At 36.7% G+C, this 20,838-nt stretch overlaps 1 protein-coding gene across 1 annotated transcript in view; it reads right to left on the bottom strand.

Annotated features, from left to right (window-relative positions):
* trim44 (tripartite motif containing 44) overlaps nucleotides 1-20,838 on the bottom strand; it is a 68,558-nt gene that overhangs the window by 27,588 nt on the left and 20,132 nt on the right. Inside the window, exons 4-5 of the mRNA XM_015375735.1 lie at nucleotides 16,590-16,886; nucleotides 5,674-5,696 (exon numbers count right to left, since the gene is read on the bottom strand). Of these exons, the coding sequence (XP_015231221.1) occupies nucleotides 5,674-5,696; nucleotides 16,590-16,886 (320 nt within the window). The remainder of the gene's footprint in view (nucleotides 1-5,673; nucleotides 5,697-16,589; nucleotides 16,887-20,838) is intronic.

Raw genomic sequence — 20,838 nt, forward strand, 5'->3', positions numbered from 1 at the left:
ATATATATATATATATATATATATATATATATATATATATATATATATATATATATATACCGGGTATATATATATAAATTCACATACATTTTATTAATTAGATTAAAGGTACACATGCATGCTACACAGAATAGCATTGGGCTTTCTGTAGAACAAAAACACAGTAAAAAAGGTAAAACTAAGATTATTATGTGTTATATGAAGGAGCATCCATGCATGTTGGGTGAAAAATTGGATGGGAGATGGAGTAAACATGTGAGTGACAACAGAAATTAAGATATGTTCTGCTCCCTTGCCAACTTTAATTGCTGTTGTGTGAGAGCACTGTTGATAAATATGCTCATCTGGCCTCCAACAATCTACCAAAGTAAACATGCCAAATATTATTTCTTGGTTAACACAAATAAATTAAATGTATTTGTGAATTGGATTTAAACTAATCTGAAAATCAAACCTAATTATTATCTGCTGTTAAAACTCTGATTTTTACACAGATCCTTTGTAATTATATCACCTGAATCATCAACCTTCTTACTTTGCAGTAATTGTTATCGTCTATCGTCTATTTATTTTGCATCCATCACTCCTTTTGCCTTACTTGTTCTTTTGTATCTTTCTCCACACATTATCTGTATTATGCAGTAGCTCAGTTCAAACTGAGTGGGTGTAAACTAGCGGCGAATAAAAGTTGTATTTTTTGCATAATCTTGCAAACAACAGGCACCAACAGTGAACCCACACCTCCATGTTGTTCATGCCTTGAGGAATAACAACATGCAGTAGGTTTATTTTGTGTGTGGCTAATGGGTCTGGACTGCAGATAGACAAAGCATCCCATGGTAAACAAGTCATTGCCCTAAAACCCACCTACAATGTAAGATTCAACATTTATGCAGACTCTGCAGATGTGTTAATACCCAAATTCTAAACTTTCACTGCAGGTGCTCCCTTGGCAATCATGACAAAGCAAACTCTTCGTGCAACAGTGTAGGGTTGTAAATATTTAGAACATTGTAGTGAAGGGTTTAATTGTTGGGCCAATTTTAAATATACATTTCCATTGTAGTCAAAACTGTCCCTGGTTTGTTTGTGGCCAACATATGTTGTTTTTATATGCAACAAAACAAAGAATAATTTGTTTAAATGTTGTTGTTTTTTCTCGACAACTTTGCAGTTTCAGACGGTTTGTACCCAAGTTTTGAGGTATAGAAAGCTACCTTCCTGATGATCTTCTGTAAATGCATTTGTAGTCTCCTACAAAGTGATGTGGCTGTGTGAAAGTAATATGGCTGAAACAATTGGATTAATCATGAATAACTATGATAAAACAACGGTTAACTAATATAGTACTTGATAAATCATTAACTAGATTATTCAGACCCTAAAACATTCCATATGCTAAAGAACAGATCATCCTGTGCAGCAATTAATCCAAAACCGGGTAAAAGTTATTCATTTTGTATTTAAGATGAAAAACCTTCTTTGTCTGTAAATATTCTCTAATCAGAACACCTGGATGTTATTTCTGACCCCTGAACTGGGTTAGATTTCACATGTATTAGCTATTCACAATGAATTCAAAATGTGCACCAAAAAAAAAAAAAAACGTTTACTAAGGTATGTTTATAAAGATTCATTGATTACTAGAATAATCAAAAGGCGCAGCCCTAGAATTTGATAAACAGATGACGATTGTTAAATTGGGATTTGTCAGTTTTTATACATTTATTTAAAGTAAAGTAGACTAAGAGGAAACTGATTAACCAAATGTGCACAAAGGTTTTGCTTATGTAAATACAAAAAACAAATAGAATACAGTTATGGTAATTGTTAGATTTAAAGGTATAGTGAAGGATTTTGGCAAATTTTTTAAAAGACCCGCCCTTTCCACTCGAAAAATAAAAAATGTACATGCACAACCCTGTACCTGCTCCTGAGAGGCAACGCCTATTAAACGCATGCAAGAGCATGCACAAGAAGAATTGCAGTTTTTCCACTATGTCAGAGTCACCACTGGTAAGTGCAAATGGAGATGAGCATGTAGGACGGCTTTACGTAAACACACCACCAGAATGATTGACAATTAGGAGGACCACTTATTTTGATGATCCACCCAGAAAAAAAAGCATCCTCCACTATACCTTTAATATAATAAAACCTTTTCTCAAAGTTACCTGCCAGTATACTTTTCACACCATTCAAACCCTCATCGCTCACCATGTTTTTTCACACTAAGTTATCTGTGTAGTTACAATAAATTACATGTTTGTCTATGGTAATTTTCTGTTTCTTCCATGTTTGTCAAATAAGAATTTGTGGGTGTGGGGGTTGTTTGCCCAGGACACCAAAAACAAACTAGAAACGCCCCTGGGTCAGAAGCTAATAGAAGTTCCATCCTGGTACCAATGAAGAGCTGCTGCACAGAGTGGCAGAAAAGTTGAGGTAATAATCAATCCCCCCCTTTTCTGTCTTTTGTAGATCTTGATACATGTGCTTATTGTTTCAAAAGCCATGTCTCTCAATTTTTGTTAGAGACACCCAATTTTAAAGCTAATGTGATCAGAGCTTTTAAAATACTGTTGCAATGCTTACTGAGAATGTAATTTATAAATACAATGAATTTACTTAAATTCAAATTATCATAAGAGATACACTAAATAATACAATCAGAAGTTTAGGAAGAGGACTTTGATCCTATGATCCCATAACAAATTGTGCACATATTTGTACGATCATGCACCTAAATCATCAGAAGATTACGTGTTTCTCTGTTTTGCCTTTAAAATTTCACACAAACACCCATCCCCCCCAAAAAACAAAGCACTTGAATACTAGGCTCTATATTAAATGTATTGCAGAGAAACATGGATGTAAGCATGTGTAAAATCCAAAACATCAGTGACAAAAGTGGCAAAAAAAAGGTGTGCAGATTAAAGCCAAGACATGAAAGTGAAATTTGCAATGCAGTATGTGGGACTCAGCAGTGAAATGGTTTGAAGAAGGGTACAAAAGACAGATCTACATTTAAAAGCAAGCAAATCATCGCAGGGAAAGGTTACCTATGCTGAGGTGCTTGCAAAGAGGTGAGGGTTTCTATGGATGAGCAAAGACTAAAAGAGATAAGTGTTGGTGAAAAACTGAGAGCCTGTGGGGATGCTCCGTCTACGGCAGCGATACGGGGCTCAGACAGCGGATTAGTGTTTCTGCTCCATAATCAATTTGCTGTCTGGATCCCAATGCACACAACCCTAACCATCCGTTTGTTGCTTGATCCTCTAAAATATTCCTTTCCTCTGTTTTAATTTTCCAATACCAGCATGTTTTGTCCTTTTAGTTTACTTCTCCCTCAAATTGTCAGAAAGCTCAATGAACATCAACCTGGCCTGAATGTACCTTTGCAGTTTCATTTTTGTCAACTAAATAATTCAGGGCTTTACTTTAGACAGAGTTTCTACTCCAATGATGTCTCATTTTTAAAATGAACTATAATGGATTTTTCAGAGGTCTGCAGTTCTGAGTGAAATGGGTTGTTTGGGATTAATAATATCAGTGTGTGTATGTGTGTTTTTAAAGATGCAGGATTCAACCTTTCTAAGGGCAGACCATTAGCACCGTCTCACCCTTGGGTCCAACCTGGCTGCCATCTGCCACAGCGCTTAGGGGTCATAATACAGGCAGAGCAATCAATAACATATTACATGTTGGCATAGTGTGCCAGACCTGGTCATGACTTTCGCTGGTTAATAAAAGCGAGATGAATTAAACTCCACAGAGAGGAAATAAGAACAATTTCCCCACAAGAAGGCAGCTCAGCAAAAGGACTAAAAGGTGATATCAAAAATTCAATTTTTCACTGCCAGACATGAAAACATATTTCCCAGAAAACTGTGTATTTATTTTTTTCTTTGTTTGAGGCTTTCACTTTGAAGTCTAGAGAAGCATACGGTTCTTTTTCTTTAAGAACAGATGCTCTAACATTTGCTCACGGCATCTAAGTTGCTGTCTTTTATGTATATGTTTGTGTCTGAGTGTGAAGGCGGTTGAAATTGTTTCAGGAGAAAGCCCATAAAGAGGCCTAATGACGTAAACACAGATTGTTGCCAATGGGGTTTCTGATGCAAGTAAAGAAGGTACAAGGCTTTCCACTTTCCCTGGATATCTATTTCAGAGAGAGATGGTGAAACCATGTCTGTGCCTATTGGCCAACGCTCTGACCAATGAGTGCAACTGACTGTGACGTAGTAAGCGCGACAGAAAGCAGGAGGGGGAATGTACACAAACAGCCAGTCGGTAAAACGGCGAATATGTCCTTCTTAAAAAGGAATAAGTGTAGAGCAGGGGTCACCAAAGCGGTGCCCGTGGGCACCAAGGTGCCCTCAAGGACCACATGGGGGGGCCCTTAGAGTCTTCTAAATAAAGAACAACCCACCAGTGGGCTAAGTTTGAAATTTTATTTTATTCTGTTGCTCTTCTTTTTAATCATTTATAGAGATTTCAAAATGATAATGTCTAAATAAACTTAGAAATTAAAAGAAACAATAAAAATATGTTGATAATGAACACGGTTTAGGCTAACGCTAACCCTTGCAGCTCATGGGTCAGTAATGGCCGCCCTTTCTACGTCTCGGTACCCTTGAAGTGGCCCTCAGCCTTAAAAAGGTTGGTGACCCCTGTCGTAGAGCCTCTTCCTGCTCACGTTTTAACGAAAACCCCAAGTCTAATCCTTCCAAAACTGATTTCAAAGCTGAGTCGAATGAGAATTGTTCAATAGTTGTGCCATCTTCCTTGTTGTGCTTTCTCCACCGTCGTGCAGCTTTGTCGTCCCGCCCTCAAAACCCCGCCTGCTTTGCATCCAGAAATTCAAAACACATCTCTGCGTTGTGATTGGCCCGCCAGTTCTAAGGTTTGGGGCATTGATCGAAGCTAGACCAAACTGGCAGGCAAAAATGATTTTTGCCGCTGGCCGATGGGGCTAGTTTACTAGGTTACGTCAAAGCATATATAAACCTAAAATACTACCACTATCCTCAATTACTGTATCTATTATAGTATTATTTTTATGGTTTTCTGTTCTGACTATACACACACATTAGCTCATAGAGTGTTGAGGCAGAATGTTAAACAGAGGGAGAAATAAAGGTAAAAGTTTCAGTCTAAAAGAGCATGAAAAATATGACACAGATGCTGGGCTACATAACCAGGTCTAAGAAAAAAAAAACTGAAATAGCAACAATATAAGAAGGTGTAAAGAAAATAGAAAAACAAAGACTCTGCCCTGTAAATGACACAACAGCTTTTTGAAAGCACACGAAACAAGCATGCACAACCTCTCCCTGCTAGCCGCTGTTTTTTGCAGAGGTTTTATCTGATTGTTATCAGTATTGCAAAAAATGTGACCCCCAAACCTTCTGTGATCAGAAAGGTTTGGGGTGAGGTAGGCTTGATGTGGCCGCAGGGAGTTTCTCAGATGTTTGAAGGTAAAGCTGACAGCTGGGACTGTTTGAGGAAGCGAAAAAAAATGTGTGTATCTCAGGGTTTTAGTGTGCAACATGAATACTAGTCAGCTTCACTGTGCATGTTGCTTCAAAAGCCCAAACACAGAAGGGCCCTCTTATTGTAACACCTACTACTGTGCTATAAAAAGGTGAGCATGAATCACACTGGCAGTCTTACCTTGGCCTGGCTTCAATGTTGTGCTGAAAACAATGAGAAGGAAAGGAAGAAGGGGATGGGGAGGGACAATGAGACAAAAATATTAGTACAGATGCTGAGAATAACAAAACAAATTAACAAAGACAGATAGCAAGTATCATATTACCATCTGGTGAGTGTTTAATTCAGATCAATTATATTTCACTTTCAGTCACCAGTTGTGCTCATGTTTATTCATGCTTAAGTGTTTTATAGGGGTGATTTGTTACAAAGTATCAGCGAACTGCAGAAATATTCATGGGCTTGCTTGACGATTATTTTTGTTTGAGTGAAAGTATTTTATTATTTCCTTTTTCTAACCTCTCAACTTGTTTTTATAAAAGAAAAAGGTCATATTACACTAACAATCTTATTTTCCTTTTTATTATTATTGGTGACTGCTAGGAATGACGCAAAAACAACAAATGCACAGATGTCACAAAGACCAACATCGACATTAAGAGGTGTTTCATTTCTTTGTACTGCTTGCCTTATTTATATTTACTCTGCAGGATGCAAGTATCACAGCTCATAAAACCTCAAGATGCTTAACATTGAGAAAAATGCTTAAATACTATTCTAAAACCCTTTGCTACAATAGATTAACATGTCTCGATTATCCTTCTTTTGTGTTATTCATTTGGTTTAGAGCAGCTGGGTCACTTGGAGCAGACATGAAAAGGACAATCTTTAGTAGCAGCCAAAGGAATCAGCCCGGGTCTGCTCTTATAACAGCTGCGACAAAGAAATCCAGCATTGAATATATTAATAGCACAGTTATAAATATTCATTATGAGGAAGAAAAAAAAGTGCATCATCACAAAAGTCAGAAGGCTTCTCTGGTAAATGGCCTACCTTTATAATCTTATACCGCTGCTCAATCAAAGCAAAGCAGATTTCAACGGAAACTGAGTCAGGGTTATTGCTTTATCTCATTTTGGCTGAAAAATGAAACACACAAACTGGGTCTTCACTTTTTTTGGCAACTTTTATAGCTTGAAAAATTGTTGCGCTCCTGCTTTTCCAGAAATAATCACAGTTAGAAGGAAGTGTACAGAACCTCTTCTATAATACACACTCAAACATGCGCATGAAATAATAATTGATGTAGACAGAGTGAAACGTTAATAGGAAAAGTAGCTGACAGTAATAAACCGGGCAATTCAAAATGATAAACAGACTTGGCAGTCTTTGCAATGTAAAAATTGACAGTGATAAATCGTTTCAAAACTATTATAATATGTGCTGCACTATTGAAGTTAAAAACAAATTCATTACGACAAAAGAATTACAATAAAAGCTGCACTAACCTTTTTGCATGAATGTGTACAGCTGTGATGATGTACCTTAGATTCAATATTTTGCACTCTTTTGCATGTTCATCTGTTAAAGCAAATCTTTTTAACTTTAAATAATCATTGTCATCATAGGATTTTCCCAACGCTGATGCCCTCTATCTAAGGCAAATTTTGCAGATAGGAGACGAATAAGCCAAAGAATGAGGTAGAAAGGTATAATTCGGGAGAAGAGTGAAGAAAAGTCCTGCTAAAAGAACACCAAAAATTGTTGGAATTCCCAAAAAATAGACTACGTTTCTACATGTGAGAAAAAAAAGTTTTTTGTCATTTTTATTTAAAATGTAGGGTTTATAAATCATTGAAATCTTTTCTACAAAGAAAACAAGTACATCCCCTTGGACTCTCCTGGAGCTATGTGGCAGAATGAAAAAAAAAAGGAAATACTTAGGTTATATAATGTATGTTCAGCATAAACAAAAACAAAAAAACAACAGAATTACTGAAATGAAATGACTATAGAAAATTATTTTCTCTAGATGTAACAGATGTTTCTGTCATGTAGTATCAAGTTAAAAACAGGTCCCTATGAGAAAGACCTACTGAGAGGAAAGGAAACATATTTCAATAGCTTGGCAAAAACTGTGTAAATCTTATAGGATATCTGTAGGAACATCAGAGGAGGGCTGTGGGCAAAACGTCTCCTCCAAGTCTGAAAGAATGGAGACAAACTGGCAGAATTTGCCAAGGATTGATGTAAGATGCTGAAGGCCTGAATTAAAGATTAACACATGTAGAAATACAATCAAAACAGGCTTGTATGAGAGCTGGAACAATTAATCAGATTAATCGATTAACTGATTATTGAAATAATCGTCAAGTAATTTAAATCAATTACTCGTTGCAAAAACTCCTCTTTAAGGAACCTTTTGCTATTCGATTATAAATTGAATAATCGAAAAAAATATTCGACAGATTAATCGATTTGCAAAATAATCGTTAGTTGCAGCCCTAGTGTAAATTGGAGTTGTAAAATATATATTATTTTTGGTAAGGTTTTAAATGATATATCATGGTTTTGTAAACACCCGTTTTTTTAACAGATGCATGTCTTGTTCTGCATCAGATTATTTAAAATAATCTTTTTAAAGTTATAATTTAACAGTTAAAATAAACTCATTAAGACCTCACATCCCTTTGAACCAGAGAAATGTAAGCCCTTCATTTAACGGCCTCAGGTGTAAAGTTGCAAATGCCATGCTTACATGTGCAATGCTTCCTATCTTTTTTAGAGTACGCAGTTACTTCATGCATTGAAATCAGATGTATGCACATTTTAAATATTAAACATCTTCCTGCGAATTCAAAAGTCAGACATTACTTTATGCCCAGTAGCAAGACATGGTTTGCTGCTTTCTGGATAGTCATCAGTGACGATACCAGTGAGTACATGCATTTTCTGTACAAATGTACCCTTTGGCGCTTTTAAGTAAAAAATGTGCAGACAGTTTTGATAACGACTGAAGACAGGCTGAAACAAAGTATCTCAATCTAATCTCCTTCTGGCTTCTACAGATTTATCTATTTTCAGAAGCATTTCCTTTCATCCTGACCTCCTTTATTGTAAATCCATATAGAGGTGTGTCCTTGTTGCCTGATCTACTCATAATGATATATTTGATCATCTTAAATCAGGATTACTTGCTCTAATTTGCCAGCTTATTCTCTGTTAGGATGTTAAACAAAAAGCTTCTGTGATGTGATAAATGCTTTACAATTGCAATAATTCAGAAGCTATAAGGCTTTCTAAATCATGGTCTGCAGTAATTGAGCCTTAAAGATAGCCATTGTCTGAAGAGGCACATCAAGCTTTTCTTATTAAACTAGAAAATGTGATCTACCATAGCAGATGGCAGGTTATTGATGCATAAAAAAGATAAAAATATATTTTCATAATGGCCAATTTGAAGTAAAAAGGCTTAGTGGGAAGTTCTGACATTTCGATATTTGTATTTTGCATTACCTAGTAATAATTTATAATAGTATGGATAACTGAGAAATAAACAACATGGGTTCATGGCATCACAAAATTAACACAAACACTGAATATTTATGAGACACAGTTGATTTAAAGCTGAAAAATATATAAGTATATTCCTTCAACATGATATGACATTGATGTTTAAAGTTACCTGCAGCATTTAAGAAGGGGTCATTTTATATTGATAAGCATATACATACAATATTCTATTTATTTTCTTAACTCTGTCACTTATGGTTATTTTTATACTTTTCTAAGGTCCATATGACTACTTTTGCTGTAGCTTTTGCTGCGGCTGTAACACCACGATTTCCCCATCATGGGACAATAAAGGGATTTTCTATTCTATACCTAAGATAATTAACACAGGCTTTAAACAGGAGTATTTTTTTTAATTGCTAGCTTAGCTATTCTTATCCTATTATTTGGACTCCAGGTTTAGTTCATTAAAATACTTGCTCAATCAGTTGAGTTGTTTTTTTCTTGTTGTTGTTGTTCAAACATGCAGTCAGTGACAAACGCTGTAAGTGCCGTATTGCAATGTATATCCAAATACCAGAAATTTTTTCAAAACGCATATCACTGTTATTGAATAAAATTATATCACAGTATAGATTGCTATTTAATTATTATCCAGCCCTTACGTGTAAGAAACGGTCATGTACACGTTAAAACATAAAATTGGATCGTTGTGGACAGACACTAGAAACGTGAAAACACTTTTCCCACTACACAAATCTCATCTTTGTAAGCTTATATTCGAGACTGAATATAGCTTAAACTTTTCTCTATTTGTTACCATCAATTCAATGAGACCAAATAACCTTTTTCTGGTAAAAAAAAAAAAAAAAAGACAATTCAGGTTTCCGTACAAATAAAAGCTGCAAACTATTCTTTTCAATCCTTCATAAAAATAATAATAAAAACCCCTTTGTGAGAAATTACTGTGTGTAAATTTGTACCATCTAGCACTGGTTCTGGGATTGCCTCTATATAATCAGTAAATTACAAGTCAAATATACTTTGTTTTAGCAATTTCCACACTATCTCAGTTGAAACTAGACTATATTGCTAGGCACCAAATAAATAAATCAAGCTCCTTGTCAAAAACATTTTGCACCTTCTATGCTAACTTGGGTAGCGCTCCCCAAATTCCACCAGCATGTAAAGTGCGCTACAAGAAAGGCTAGCACTCTGGACAAAGTCTACTCCAACATTAAGCTTGGCTATAGGGCTAGACCACTTCCACACCTGGGTCAGTCCAATCACCTGTCCCTGCATTTAATCCCTGCTTATACCCCCATTGGAAAAACCGCTACAGCCATCACCAAAACCATCAAATCCTGGCCTGAGGATACAACACAGCAGTTGCAGGACTGTTTCGACAGGACAAACTGGGATGTTTTTGAACATCAGGACCTGGGGTTTTTTACTGACAGTGTATTGTGCTACATCAAGAACTGTATTGACACTGTAGCTGTGGATAAACGCATCCGGGTATTCCCAAACCAGAAACCCTGGATGACTCAGGAGGTCCACGTCTGCTAAAGACAAGGAATACTGCCTTCAGGTCTGGGGACAGGACTGTCTGCAGTACAGCCCGGGCTACCTTGAAGAATGGCATCAGAATGGCTAAGTCTGACTACAGGAGGAGGATAGAGGGCTATTTTGACAGCAACAACAGCAGGCAGGTGTGGCAAGGAATCCAGCATCTCACCAACCACAGGACCAACCTCGCAGCTGCAGAAGGCGACGCCACGCTGGCAGAGGAGCTGAACCTCTTCTTTGCCCGTTGTGAGGTGAAGCCAACAGAAGCAGCCACACTACACCAAGCGACCCACAACACCAGACCCTTCGTTGTAGAGGAGCACGAGGTGAGGCGCACACTGCGGGCCGTCAACCCAAAGAAGGCTGCTGGACCTGATGGCATCCCTGGACGTGTCCTTAAAGACTGCGCCGATCAGCTGGCTGGAGTCTTCACCAGGATCTTCAACCAGTCCCTAGCCCTGTCTACAGTCCCATCCTGCCTGAAATCATCCACCATAGTCCCCATACCCAAGAAACCACATATTTCTTCCCTCAATGACTACCGGCCAGTGGCATTAACCCCTGTGGTGATGAAGTGTTTTGAAAAACTGGTAAGGGGTCACATCACAGCACTTCTCCCTCCTGGCTTTGACCCACACCAGTTTGCCTACAGAGTAAACAGATCCACCGAGGATGCTGTGATCACAGCCCTCCATGCTGCTCTGTCACATCTGGAGCAGAAGGGGAGCTATGTGCGAATGCTCTTTGTGGACTATAGCTCTGCTTTTAATACCATCCTCCCTCACAGACTGGTGGACAAACTGGAGCACCTAGGTCTTCCTCACTCCACCTGCAAGTGGATTATGAGCTTCCTGACCAACCGAAAGCACAGAGTTAGGGTGGGGGAACATTTATCCACTGCCCTTAGCCTTAGCACTGGCTCTCCACAGGGCTGTGTGCTGAGTCCCCTGCTCTATTGTCTATACACACATGACTGCACCTCTGTCCACCACAGCAACACCATCATCAAGTTTGCTGATGACACCACAATGGTGGGGCTCATCTCAGGAGGCGACGAGTCGGCCTACAGGAGTGAGGTGGAGCGGCTGTTGGTGTGGTGCAAGGAGAACAATCTGCTCCTTAACAAATCAAAGACAAAAGAACTCATAATAGATTATAGGAGGGAAAAATACGGACATTACACCACTAACCATTGGGGAGAAATATGTGGAGAGGGTAGCTGACTTCCGTTTCCTGGGGGTCCACATTGAACAGGGCCTCACATGGAACATCAACACCTTGGAGCTGACAAAAAAGGCCCAGCAAAGACTGTACTTCCTGAGGGTTCTCAGGAAGAACAACATCAAGGAAAAACTGCTGGTGTCCTTCTACAAGTGCTTCATAGAGAGCATACTGACTTACTGCATCTGTGTATGGTATAACAGCAGCACTGCAGCTCAAAGGAATGCTCTCCAAAGGGTTGTGAACACAGCCCAAAAAAATCATTGGCTGCCCTCTCCCCTCACTGGAGGCCTTGCACAGCGACCGCTGTCTAAAAAAGGCACAACACATCACAAAGGACACTTCTCATCCCGGACATTCTGTGTTTACACTGTTGCCTTCAGGCAGACGATACAGAGCAATCAAACCAAGAACCAACCGCCTTAGAGAAAATTTTTACCCGACAGCAATAACAAAACTAAATGCAACCAAAAATAACCATTAATCATCATGGATGATGTGTGTGAGAATGTACTATTCTTATTAGTTGTTTTTATCAGTTATTGTTATTTATTTCTTATATTATGTGTAAATGGTGGTGACAGTGATTTTTGTTTTTGTTTTTTTAAGCATATGCACTGATCGATCGATGGCATTTTTTTAAATTTCGTTGTTCTTGTGACAATGACAATAAAGATAAATTGAAAATTGAAATTGGGTAGCTTAGAAATTCTTCTGGAACATCAGCAGCCAAATTTCATCTTTCAAGGAGACAAAAAAACCTATAAAAAAGTAGCAGAATTATATTTTTTATTTCTTAGGAATGCTTATTTTTTTTTTATCTGTTCTCGCTGTGTCACAGCAGCTATTCAGTAAAAAGTACATATTCTATCTCTTATTTAACTAAGGAAACTGTAAGCATTATTGATGACCATGACTCGCCAGGCCTCAGAGCTTATTACTGGCCTTTTCTTTACATTATTCCCGGGAAAACGTCTTTGTGTATGCAGAATACTGACATAACAAAAAGAACAGGGAGATCTTGCATTTCTTGGTGATGCTTCCAGATAAAAGACCATTATAACCTCTCTACCTCTCACTTAAGGATGTATTAGTCCTTAACTGGTAACAATCTATTATAGCAGGATGCATAGAAAAGTACTTAATGTGAAATAAAATTTATGGTGGAATTTGTTCTCTTTAATATTGCAAACCCTGATAATAAATAGATTAAAAAACAAATTTACACTTAAATAAAACATCTCCATGTGCTGTAGCAAGGTCATATTTGAGGCAATTGTACGTAAATATCCATGACCTTGATATGGTAGAAATCCCAACCTTAAGATTAAACACTTTCTTCATTTAGATGAAAGATGAAACCAAAGGTATCAGGTACACACAAAAAAATTAATTAATTTGCTGAATAAAGAGCATTTCCACCCTAAAGAGCCACATCTCCAGCGACCATTACACTTCCTATTGGCAACTCCAGCGACAACAAACACGTGGGAACAAACAGGAAAAGTACTGGCACTCAATTAGGGCCACTAATGAACCCAGCCCACCAAGGATTCATTTCTCAGTGAAAAAGCAATCTCCACATCAGCTAATACCATTACTACAGCCTCTCTAGCCGTGCATACCATCTCCAGGGAACACTCAAGCCTCCTTTCTTGACAGGGGTGGAAAAAATATTGCGAGAGACAAATGGACCTATGGGATTTTTTAAATTTGGCATCTATAAGTACTAAAAGCCCTCTCTGCAATTTGGAAACGAGACATGCAGGAGTGAGTTGTTTAGGAACTTGATGAGTTTAAGGACATGGCTTGTACCTCTGCCAACACTCGCCACCTCACGAAGCTCTGGATTATATACAGTGACTTTACAGACACTGAGATTAAAACGTCAGCTCAATGGAAACTAAAACCTGAAGGCATGCATCATGATGATTTTACAACTTTTCCTTTTTAGATTTGTTTGGGCTTATAGCACAGTTAAATTCAGTTAGTGAGGAAGTTAGAGTCCTAATTAAAAAATATTTAAAAGCATATGAAAGATCAAAAAAGCTTAAGGCAATAATGAAAGCTGCAAAAAGTCGATGAGGAACGATTACCTAAAACACAGAAATGAACAAACAACATAATCATCAAAAGATAGAACATCCGAATTTCTAGCAACAGTTAGAGTTTATAAAAAAAATGTATAAGCTAATTTATATAGTTAAGGGAAGCAAGCTCTAGAAAGATCTAACAAACCAGCACCATACACAGGAGTATAGAAGATCTCTGGCAAATGACTGCTTGTTAAAAGAAATAATGAATTTAAAATAATGCAATTACCTGCCTACTGTATATGTTGTTCTGTGCACTATGTCATGTATCTCAAACAATGTCATTAATTTGCCCAAAACATTGATTAGCACCAAAAACCTCACCTAAACCCAACATAACTCTTTTGGGGGGTTGGAAAAGAAGTTCAAATTTAAGTTTACATAACAGATGCATTTACACGCTCGTTGATCTTGGTCAGGGACAGAGAAAATAAGTTGCAGCTGAATCTAATTACCATGGCTGGAGGAACATTTGGACACAGCTGTTACTAATTAAATTTGATGTCCAGACATCTGCAGTTTTTTTGGGTTCTTTTTTTGCACAACACATTTAAACAATGCCAGAGAAACAGAAGAAAAGTGGAATGTCATTACCTGTAAAGCTCTATGCTAAAAAAAGAACAATTGTATCAACACAATGGTGTGTTTAATCTCTCCAGAATAGGTATAAAGCATGCAGTTTAAATTAAAGCATATAAAATAGTAAGAGTCTTATTTTAAGAAGTGGTTGTTTTGATTCACCAAAGTAACCTATAATTCTTTTTGTCTCTTTCTCTCATTTTCTTAAAAAATAAAATGCATTATGTATATTGAATTTTTAGCCGCCAACTCCACACCTGCAGTTTCTCAACTTTCTTTAATTAAAAGAGAAAAATCATAGTTGGTTTCAGTGAAGTTATCTGGGTTTTTCTCCATTGATACAGAAGAACTGTCCATTAACCTTTACTGCATTCTGGGACTGATATGCATGATAAATAAAATGTGATCTGCATTGAATCGCATGAGGATTATTAAAGCTTAGCGAAACTGTGATGCTGGAAGCAATGCATGCTAATAGCTGCACACACTCCCCATGTGTTTTAAAATCAAGTCCGTATGCTTTCCAGCCCTGCTTTATATTCAGGCCCTTCTTTATATTTATCATTCCGACACAATTTCATTGCATGTGTTTTATCTTTCTAAAGAATACTGGCTAATCTGACATTTCCATTGAAAGGCTTATGTCTGGTTTACACTTTGTAGAGAAGCCTCTGTATTTGCTCACTTGAAATCTTCTCTGGAGAGTGTCCTTCACTTTGCCAGATGCCAAGAAGCTTTTATTTTTCCTTTACAAGAAGAGTTCTGTGATCATCCATCACTGTTCTGTGGATATCCAAACCTTCATATGTTTTCCAAGCTTTTTTCATTTTGAAATGCACAGAAGTATTGATTTAACCATCTCTAATGCCTCTGCTTTCACTCTGATGGATTCATTCTGCTCTTGAAAACTAAATTATCTTGTTTCTCGCATTAGTCAGCAGATGACATTAACAGGAATCTCGTCATTTTAGACAACTGCAGCATCGCTACTAGTTTTATTGGTTCAGAAACATTAGAAATCCTTCAGCTTTCACCACTCTTTAATTAGTTTCCTGATAATTGAGCTGAATTAAATAGATAAGTTTAATCAATTTCAATAAACAACGTAAATACAGGACCCGTCGACTTTATTCTGTTAAAGAAACAGTGTTTTTCATCGGTCAGCGGGCATTGATATTGTACCACATTGATGGAGGCACAGAAAGGAGAAAATAATTTGTATATAAATAAAAATAATTTATGCCTGGATTAAATAATTAAGCCAGTCTATTTATTCTTGCAGCTTCTGCAATAATGTACGATAAAAAATAAGGCCTTGGACCATTCCTTAATGGCTAAAAGCGTAAATGCTGCTTAGATGTCATCAAGCTAGAACTAAAACATTATAACAAATAATGTTTGAGGCTTAATCTAATGTAAATGGTGAGTAACAGATGTTACAGCAAACAGTCCTGAAACATAAATTCATATTAATTAATTAATTATCAGTTACAAACTGCAATCAATTATTCTTAAACTTTACAATAACAAACAATCTTTTTTGATGTGTGCTAAAATGTTTGATCTATACCAACTTAAATGTTATGGAGTTTTTGTTAAGTCCAGTCCATATATTTAAGCTGGAAATCAAGGACCTCACCATTTTTCTGAAGTCTTTTGTGAAGATTAAATAAAGATCATCTCCAAGAAAGCATGTCAAAATTACCATTATTAAAGTATACAGATGTTTTAACAAGTTTAGGTTTCAAAACCAGGAAGAACTGACATCAGTTTGTATTTCAAAAAGAGAAATACATCTGCAGATTGTAGGCAGGAGATAACTGAACAATTGGAATTACAAGTTGAAAAGTTGGGGTACCTCGACCCTATGAATTGATACCTAATTTTAACTGAAAGCTACATTTTATATGGAGAGAAGATAGTAAAGATAAAAAAGAAAGAGGATTAAAAAAAAAAATCCCCAAACTTTTAACCAGATCAGATTTGTAATTCACACCAAAATATTACACTAGTTAATTTTTTGCAAGGCTTCAGTACCAATTGCATTTATAGTGCTTTGTTATACTAAGCATAAAGTTATTAAAAACTACTAAGAGAGAAAAGAGGGGAAGATCCTCTTACAAGTAATCTGTGAACTGGTCCAGGGCTTGCTGCAAGGACCTCTGCCACTGCTGCGGGACCTATGGCCTGCGCCTCGGCCTGTTCCAGCAGGCACAGCTGGTGTGTGATGTTATCCATCTCCTCCTGCAGTTTTTCAGTTTCGAGGGTGATCTCAGCTATTTTCTCTGCAGCCGATGCTGTGAGGAACGCTTCTTTGAGGTCCACCAGGTGAAGGGTCCTCCTCTCCTCCAGTCGAACCAACCTGCGGAGCTCATCAAACTGGCCGTTGACATATTCTTCTAGTTCCTCTGTAGACATCTGGTGTGTGTAAAGAAATACAATAAAAAATTTTACAAAACTATTATTCAATGTTTTTCACTCTGATTTTATTACAAAAACATAGAGGAAAAATGCAAAGTGAAAGAAAAATAATCTAGGCTAATCAGCCTTGACTGTGAGGTTTTTGCACATTGGAAAATAACTCAAGATAAGTGAGATTAGTTTGAGCATCTGTGAATATAACTTTTCTAGTCTAGCAACAAAATCCTCTTTAATTAAACCTCTTACCTTTGAGATCTGACCATCATGTTAAAAGACCTCCAATCTAAATTAGTCCAGTGTTTTCTACAGCCTCTAACTGCTGTTCTTCCAACAATCCACTATCAAACGTCTTTCCTATTTACTCTGACAGGTTAATCTTTCCCTACACTAGAAAAGAACTGTTGCAGCATGATGGTGCCACCACCATGTTCGACAAGGGTGTCCCAGTGATACTGGGTTAGATTTCAGACTACATAAAGGCTGTTTCCCATGGTAAGATTTTGAACTGTTCAGGGGATTTCAGATATATAAGAGCCACCACACATGGCGATTAAAAATAAAATAAATAAATACATAAATTGGTGATAGAACAGCTTTAGTCAAACAAGTGAATCACACCACACAAGCAGTTTTCCCTGAGAAAAATTTACTGCCAGATGGAAAATCTTTCCAAACCTTTAAGGATAAATATAGTCATGTATATGATTTCAAGTGTTTAGTGCAGATTAGACTTTTGTTTGTTTCCAGTAGAGCAGGTACCCATCGTTAGCCTGATCAGACAGACTGATAACTGTAGTATACAGTTAGCAAATGGTAGAAAATAAAACTGTGTTATTACACAGGTATAGATGAACAAAAGGGGCACAGGTAGCACAAAAAATCTATGATTGTTTATTTATCAACTATGTCTTAATTAGCTAATTCAGTATGACATTTGGGTACGACTGGATAATGCTTATTTTTTAAGCATGACTGAACGATATTCTCTTTCTGCCCAGCAAACCTGAAGGGAAAGACCAATAGTGAGTGAGTAGGTTTAACATCATAAAACATATTTTCTTTAGTCCAAATGTTTTAAAAATTATTTTTTGTTTCTGCATTTTGTATTTTATTTATTTTATTTATTTATTTATTTATTTATTTATTTATTTATCTATTTTTTCCCTACTTGCTTTGATTCTATTTTATCTTCCTGTATTTTAATCATGTAAAGCACTTTGCATTGTCTTTGTACTGAATTGTGCTATACTGTACATATAAATTTCCCTTGCCTTACATCATGGCTTATACAATAAACACTAACATTGGGATACGTTCATTTGAGGTATTTTTGGAAACAAGGTAAATGCTGGTAAATGACAGTCATATTAAACACTTCAAGTTGTCAATTTTATTCTTACACAGTATTTTTTTTTTTTTTTTTATTCAGTGCAAAGTTGAACAGCTGCTTTAAAACAAGCTTGGTTTGATTAATGAATTGTTTGCATGATGATGATAAGCCATGAATCTGTTATTTTTTAATTAGAAACCAACAGTAAAAATACAAAAAGTTTAATTTAGTTTCATAACAAACAAAAAAAATGTAGAGCGGGTCCTTTTTCAATTTAACATTAACCTACTAAATTAAATATGAAGAAAACTAATAATGACCAGAATAATTAATTTTGTTCAAACTTCGTTTTGGGCTCTGAGGTAATGATAGTTTTATGAGGCCCATGCAGGAAATATGTCAAGAACTTTCAATGCAGTTTATGAAGTTTTACAGAGGTATAATCATATATCTGTGGAGAAACCATTGCAGGAAGTATAATAGTGGCACATGGGATGCCTTCATCTGTTCATTAACATGAAAAATATGATTTAATATTTTACGTATTGTAAATTCAAGGATGTATACAATCTTTCAAATTCTAGAGTAATTTTGAACATCGAACTCCAAAAACTTAAGAGTTCAATTTTGGTTTAATCAGATCAGATCATCATTCTCTTCAGGTTTGATGTACCTCCAAAGCGACAATCCTCAAACTGTAACAGGAAAAAGTTCACAAGACATGGGAATGAGAATAGTTCAGCTCTAACATCAGGGTAGGCATGACTTGTGGTGGAATACAGCAGTGAATAAAAGCAAAAATAAGAGATCAAAGTAAGTTAGAAATAAACAATATCTTGGCCTTTTAGAATATATCCTCAAGCCCAAAGATCTCTTTTGTAGTAACCTTCTTGTTAGCATGGCACAGAATCACTGGGGCAAACTCCATGAATACCCCCAGTAAGCAGAGAGCTAAGATGCTTTTATAACAACGGAAACCATCTGTTTTGCTTTCAGGATAGCTGCCTGCTCATCAAGAAACCTTTTTAATTTCTTTCCCATCTCCCCGCTGAGACTCTCCTTAGATCCGACTCATTACATTCAAACACATCAATAAATAGACTCCTCCTTGCAGTCCTTCCCACTAAAATCACTCCACCTTAAAATTAAGAGGCTGGCATGACGTAAAACGACCCAAGCTCCATTGTCATGGTATCTTCTCCTTAATATGTTCTAATTGTTTCAATCTGCAAACATCAGTTGCTCTGTCTTCCATTTTCCCAGGAGCTAAATTTAACTCTCTTTCTCTCCATTCACTTTGTCTGGTTTCCCCTCAGCCTTCCTCTCTTCAGTGAAGCAAAGAATCATTGTCTTCGCAATCTCTGGCAGAGTGAGTGTCCTCAAGGGCCCAAAGTTTTATTATGCATTTGCCATTTCTTCACAAGCAATCTGATTCTCCAAATTGCCCATTAAACTAAGCGCAATAGGTAAGACTTTTAAATTGCTCTTTCTATGAGGACAGAAAAACATGCTCATCATTCATTCTGAATAAGACAGAGGGGGAAAGTTAACATCCAATAGGAAAGTAATGAATTTTCTCTGTCAGCCACAACAAAATTAACAACCTGGATATATATTGTAGGGAAGAGGAACAAAAGCCAAGAAATTAGGTTGGACAACGCTTCATAAACTTGTTAATCAAATCTGTGACTCTGCAAGGCTTAAGAGGCAGAAGGAGAATTTAAGTTAAAATGTAGTTAATCACACCCACTCATGTTCAGTGGAGTTATTGAAATTAACAATATCTGAGGTTTACTTTTAATAAAAGCATTTCATTTACATGCAAGCCTCAGGCTGTCTGAGACTACAATTTACACCAAGAATTTACATGGCTTTTCCTAAGAGACTTTAACGTTGGACCAGCTGGTGACAGTTTGTCAATTCCAATATCGTTTTCTTTGCTTACAATATAACCCAAAAAAAATTATTTTCGAGTTTAATTTATATACAAAATGGTAACCATTTCAAGTTGTGTCAGAAAGAGGCATTGATATCGATTTACACTTACTTCTTGTGTCACCTAGGAGTGGTGAAACAGAGTAAAATTATATGGCTTGCCAAAATTGTGATAATGGACAGGGGAAAATCTTGCATGGTGAAATGCACTACTGGACCATGATAAAGCTATCATGGTCCAGTAGTGATCTCAGATCTCAGACCGACAGAGAAACTTTTGGTGATGGTGGAATTGGAGATCAGCATCATCGATCTGCAACCATCAATGTGTATTTCCTGCTTCAATATTAACATGGACCAAAATCTCAGAGGAATGTCTCAAAAATGGCTCGTTTTGATGGTATGAATTAAGGGTAGTTGAAGGCAAATTATGGTCCAACCTGCTAATAACAAGGTGCATATAATAACAGGGCCGGGGGAAGCATACTAAATGAAATATATACTTCAGATTTAAGGATAATTATTCTACTGACACACAACTTAGTATTTTGTTGTGACCACATGGCCACAGTCCACTAAAGTTGATATTAATGAGTGGATCGGACATAATTTATTCCAAAGCCTACAGGAGCAGTAATAGCTTTATCAGTTGCACAGCTGAAATACATACTATTAATTTCCAAG

This window comes from Cyprinodon variegatus, unplaced genomic scaffold (assembly GCF_000732505.1).
Source record: "Cyprinodon variegatus isolate N-32 unplaced genomic scaffold, C_variegatus-1.0 Scaffold124, whole genome shotgun sequence".
NCBI classification, from domain to species: Eukaryota; Metazoa; Chordata; class Actinopteri; order Cyprinodontiformes; family Cyprinodontidae; genus Cyprinodon; species Cyprinodon variegatus.